The sequence below is a fragment of the Podarcis raffonei genome, chromosome 8, assembly GCF_027172205.1.
Source record: "Podarcis raffonei isolate rPodRaf1 chromosome 8, rPodRaf1.pri, whole genome shotgun sequence".
NCBI lineage: Eukaryota > Metazoa > Chordata > Lepidosauria > Squamata > Lacertidae > Podarcis > Podarcis raffonei.
Window position 1 is genome coordinate 32,948,959 of NC_070609.1, and position 4,801 is coordinate 32,953,759.

The window sequence follows — 4,801 nt, forward strand, 5'->3', positions numbered from 1 at the left end:
ATACTCCATCTTTTATCCCACCCAGTTTCCCATCAACAGCACCCCTCTCCCCAAAACAGTATTCTCTGGCCACTGAACATGTCTAGTCTTCATTTTTCTATTTTTTAACAAAATCTAGAAACATTAGCACTCCCCACCCTCCAAGCCTTCAGAAACCCATCCCATGTGTGTAGATTGTCCTTGTATATATACTGCTAATGTAGCAAAGTACAGAAGAACAAGAAAGCAAAGATTTAAGAAGATAACTATGCTGAAGACACATGTCTCCATTTCACCTTTATTCCACTGAGTGTGGTGGTTTGCATGTGGTGACATCACTGCCTCAGTATCACTCAAGGAATAAATAGTTTGTATAAAACGTTGTCATAGCGGAGGGCTGTAAAGGGGCAATTTCTCATGTGACTACTGCGTAATTTTTCCATATAGGGAGGTTTCACAAAAATGGCTCCTTATATGGCAATAAAATATTGTATGCAAACTTAAGTAGCAATAAAATGAAGGTAAAATCAGCCCTCACTAATAAATGCTCATCATTCTTGTGTCAAAGGAGTGGGTCAAAAATGCTGGATGAGAACTAGGGATTCAGTGACGGAAAGAAAGTTGCATTCTTGAAGGAATATTAAACAAGGTCCGGGAGAAAAACAAACAAACCCTGTACTTTAAAACCTACTTTTTAATATATATACTATACAGTGGGAAACTTGAGAGAGATTGCCTGGCTCACCTCTTCCAGCTGTCTCACTGAGAAGGAAAGAGACCCAGGGGTATTGTCAAATTGAAAGCAAAAATGGTTATGGTCTGAACAAGAATTGAGAAAAATGATTATGTGAAGACAGGACTTGCCAGTCTGACTCGCACTGGAACAATGTCTTCTGACCCTCATAAAGCCCCTCAGCTCCCTTCCATGATGAACCCTGCTCTAAGAGACACACCCACAACAGGCAAAGCTGTGACATGAAAAATCAGAAGAGAATCTTCACTTGCTTTCACAAGCATGAAAGCTGAGACCATGCAGAGTACCCAGCACCAGGGAATCACAAGCCCTTCCCTGCAGTCATGGTGGGAGCTGCTCCCCCAATGCTTTCTTCCCCCTGATGGCTGGTAAGAGCAGCTACATCTGTTTCTGTGTGACTGGGAATATAGGCTAGAGACCTCCAAGTCGGCAGTCACTCTGGGCTCCCCAACTTCTGCTTCAGGATCAAATACTATGAAGAAGGGAGGGAGAGAGAAAAGAGAGAGAGAAAGAAAAGGGAGAAATAAGGAAATGAGTTGTGGATGAAGTCTTGTCCTTTGTACAGCACCTAGTGCACTGTTAGTTCTGAAATGAATATTAAACACTAATAAGCACCAGCATACAATGTACCCCCTTTAGACTCCAATGGATACTGCCTCTGTCAATTTTAGCTATTTGTGGCTGAGCACCCACCCACTGAATTTAAAAGAACCAAAAGCTGAAGAATCATCCCAGACCCACCAGCTCTTTTCTCAGTGGTGGGAGGGTGCTGTAGGCATCATCTTACAAAGGTCCACACCACAGCACCTGCTCTCCTAGCATCTGCTCCCCATGCACAGAAGACACCCCATGGCTCCTTGAGGACCAGCTCTTACATTCTTACGGCTGGCGATTGCTTGTTGCAGCCACAGCAGCTCCATGGCCAGGTGCTTTCGGTAGCGCTGGAGGTCAGGCACAGCTTGGGGCATCTCTGGTACTTTTTGGAAATGAAGCTCTGCACAACAAAAGGTCAAGAAACCACTCTTAGTCTGCCTCCCCCTTGCCTTTCCCCTCCTGTTGGCTCCTCTTCGCTGCCCCCCCCAGGTAATTTTACTGGGGCAGGGACCTGCCTTTTTAGCATAAGCAAAAAGTACCATGCTGAAGAACAGAGAAAAACAGTAACTACAGTGGTACCTCTGGATACGAACAGGATCCGTTCCGGAGCCCCGTTCGTATCCTGAAGCAAACATAACACGCGACTGCGTGTCTGCACATGCACGGGTCGCGTTTCGCCGCTTCCACGCATGATGTAATTTTGAGCATTTGCGCATGCACGGGCGGCAAAACCCGGAAGTAACGCGCTCCGTTACTTCTGGGTCACCGCGGAGTGCAACCCAAAAATACTTAACTTGAAGCTACCCAAGGTATGACTGTACTGCAAAGCAAAGGAAGACGGTGGGTGGGAGCTTGGAGTCTCAAATTGTTCCACATGCCTTACCGTGGCTCAGCCTTGGAGACTCTATGTCGAGGATCATGCTGCTCCATTCGGACGACATGCTGTTGTGGTGCTTGCCTTCCTCACTCTCTCCTGGCAGGCTGCAGGCATTCCCAGGGGGGCTGCCCACAAGACACTCCTCCTCAGCCTCAGCTGGAAGGCTGCTTGGAAGCTGCATCTTGCAATCAGGGTCTTTTTTGGAGATTAGCTCTCGACAACAAAGCTCTGCCTCCTTTTCATGCAACTTGTTCTTGTTGGCTCCTGGCTCTTCGACACTTAATTCCCTGGCTTTTATTGGTTTCTGGACAGACTATAAGACAGAGGAAGAAGAGCACCATTTTCAGTACAAGGCTGCAACAGTGAGCAGCACCCTCACATTTACTGAAGCCAGTTCTCATTTTCCTCTTCTCTTTCCTTCTGGTGCAATTAAAAGCCAGTGAAAGCACTGCCAGCTTCTACCAAGAGCAGAAAGAACCAGCAACCGTACCTTTGGAAGAAACACCGGCACTGGCATGGAATGCCTGTTCCACTTCAGCCAATCCAGATCCCCTTCAATCTCCTTGACGATGCTCTCATATTCCCCCTTTAAGCTTTGAAATCTCTTCCTGACCAGGTATCCCCTGACATGAGCCTAGGAAGAAAATGAATCATAAAAAATAACTATCACAAATTAGGAAGGAATTAGAGGCCATGAGCCCAAGCCTGGATATAACACAGGCCAGTCTTCTAGGGCTGCCATGACCCCCCCCCCACTTCCTGGTCTTGTGCCTTTAAAAAACTACCCAACAAGCAGGAATTATATAGTGACGCTTTTTCTATCTCCATCTTTGCCAGGCTTCTATGGAAGATGCAGGAGAAAGGGCAGTTAGGAAGTTGGCAGTCCTAGTATACTGTGCTTCTGACCCCAGGCCCAAGAGAACAGATGCTGGAGGCAGGAAAGGAAAGAAAGAGGAGCAAAAGGCATATGTATGTGTGCGTATTTATGTATTACATGCTACCACCACCACTTTTGAGAACTTTTCCCTATGGGCATTCTTTAACAGAAGCCACCATTTCCATTTAAAAACAGCAGCAGCAGCAGCACAAAATGCTTTAAGCAGAGCAGTTTATTGGCTGCAAGGGAATCACTGAGGAAAGGGGTGGGATGGGTGAAATGTGTATTTACGCAAAGCAGGCCATGTTGGGAAGGGAGAGTAATGGCTCAGCGGTAGAGCATATGCTTTGCATGCAGAAGCTCCTCTTGTCTGCTTTGCACCCACACCAAGCCTCCCGCTCTCCCAGGGCTGCTGCTCCTTTTCAGGGTCATCAGGGGGATGAGGCCACGATAGGAAGCCAAACCATGAGAACTAGCACCCCTAGGTCTGCCTTGAGTGTCACCCACTATCCTGGTTCCGGCACCTGCAGCGTCACCAGCACCTTCCTCCTCCTCCTCAGCACTAGCTCCTGCTGCTCTTCCTCGCTCTCCGTCATCTTCTTCGGCTTTGGCTGCCCAGGCAACCGCGCTTCCCGATGACGTCTCCGACGCGCGACGAGCGAGTCCACATGTTCTTATTCTTGCAGTTCTCACGAGCAGTCACGAGGTGGCGCTGCCCAGGCGCGCTCTTTGTTCTTCAGGCTGCACACCTTGCGAAGGGGATGTGTTTCTCTCCGATTCCTTAGAGCTGGGCTTCAGCCGGTTTGCCGCTTACTCTCACCTGGCCTCCCCAACACTGGCCAAATCTTCTGGGTCCTGTGTAACTGACTGCTGTTCTCCAGGTGCACCAAAGATGTCTTGTCCCCCTACTCCCCGCCCCCGCGCGGAAACCCTCTCTTTAGCGCTGAATCAGAGCAAACATCACTTGGGTTCCCCCCCCACCCGCCCAGATTGCTCCCTTTGCTCCAATTCAGCGCTAAAGAGCAGGTTTTCTTGCGGAAAGCAGCGGGGCAAGTGGAAAATCGCTTGGACTTGTGCTTTCTAGCCATGGAACAAGCCCTGAGGATGGTAAACACCCTGCAGCCAGTAATAGGCCTGCTACTCCTCCTCTCTTGCTCACTTGACTTTTCCTTCTCTCAAAGCATTCATGCAATTAAAAAGCAAGGTTAGCTATTAACTCTAGAATACTTTATAAGCTTCATGTCTTTACTTTTATGATCAGGCTTCCTATCACATGGCCTTGGTGCCCCCGCTATAGGCCTAGTTGCTCTGTTCATTCTTCTGAGTCTGTGCTTATTCATCCCATGGTTTCTTGCACTTTATTATCGTCCTTTTTCTCTTCCAGATGCTTGGAATTCTATTCTGGAACACTCGCAGGCTGCCCCTCACATTCTATGCCCCATCTAATCCAGCATCCTCTTCTCAGTGGCCAACCAGGTGCCTGGGGAAAACCGGCAAACAGGATTCAAGCACTGTCGCCTCCTGTGGCTTCCAGGAGCTGGTATTCAGAAGTATTGCTACCTCTAGCTGTGGAGGTAGAGCATAGCCACCATGGTGTGTAGCCATATTCACAGAGGAGAGGTTTTTTTTTGCAGGAGATTCATCACCCAGATCCAATCATCTATACATACTCCCCCCACACCCACAGGAAAACCAACCAATTGCATAGAAAAATATTTTT

At 48.1% G+C, this 4,801-nt stretch overlaps 1 protein-coding gene across 2 annotated transcripts; it reads right to left on the reverse strand.

The window, feature by feature from the left end:
* Positions 1–232: 232 nt before the first annotated feature.
* Positions 233–3,730, reverse strand: IQCC (IQ motif containing C). 2 transcript variants are annotated; one of them, XR_008331778.1, is made up of 6 exons: positions 3,606–3,730; positions 2,695–2,838; positions 2,211–2,517; positions 1,609–1,727; positions 1,116–1,205; positions 233–917 (listed from the first exon to the last, which is right to left on the reverse strand). XR_008331778.1 is itself a non-coding variant. In XM_053398994.1 (5 exons), the coding sequence occupies exons 1-5, from the start codon at positions 3,675–3,677 to the stop codon at positions 1,167–1,169; spliced, it is 681 nt and encodes a 226-aa protein (XP_053254969.1). In that variant the 5' UTR covers positions 3,678–3,729; the 3' UTR covers positions 233–1,166. The 2 variants fall into 2 exon arrangements, 1 of the variants encoding a protein (XP_053254969.1); XM_053398994.1 differs by having other exon boundaries at positions 233–1,205; positions 3,606–3,729.
* Between the last annotated feature and the right edge of the window lie 1,071 nt (positions 3,731–4,801).

Bases quoted from the DNA above. Each gene is read 5' to 3' on its own strand.
- IQCC (XM_053398994.1), bottom strand. From the start codon at position 3,677: ATGACGGAGAGCGAGGAAGAGCAGCAGGAGCTAGTGCTGAGGAGGAGG. The intron at 2,839-3,605 runs GTGCCGGAACCA...TTTTCTTCCTAG, and splicing joins AGGTGCTGGTGACGCTGCAG to GCTCATGTCAGGGGATACCT. The intron at 1,728-2,210 runs GTAAGGCATGTG...TTTGTTGTGCAG, and splicing joins GTCTCCAAGGCTGAGCCACG to AGCTTCATTTCCAAAAAGTA.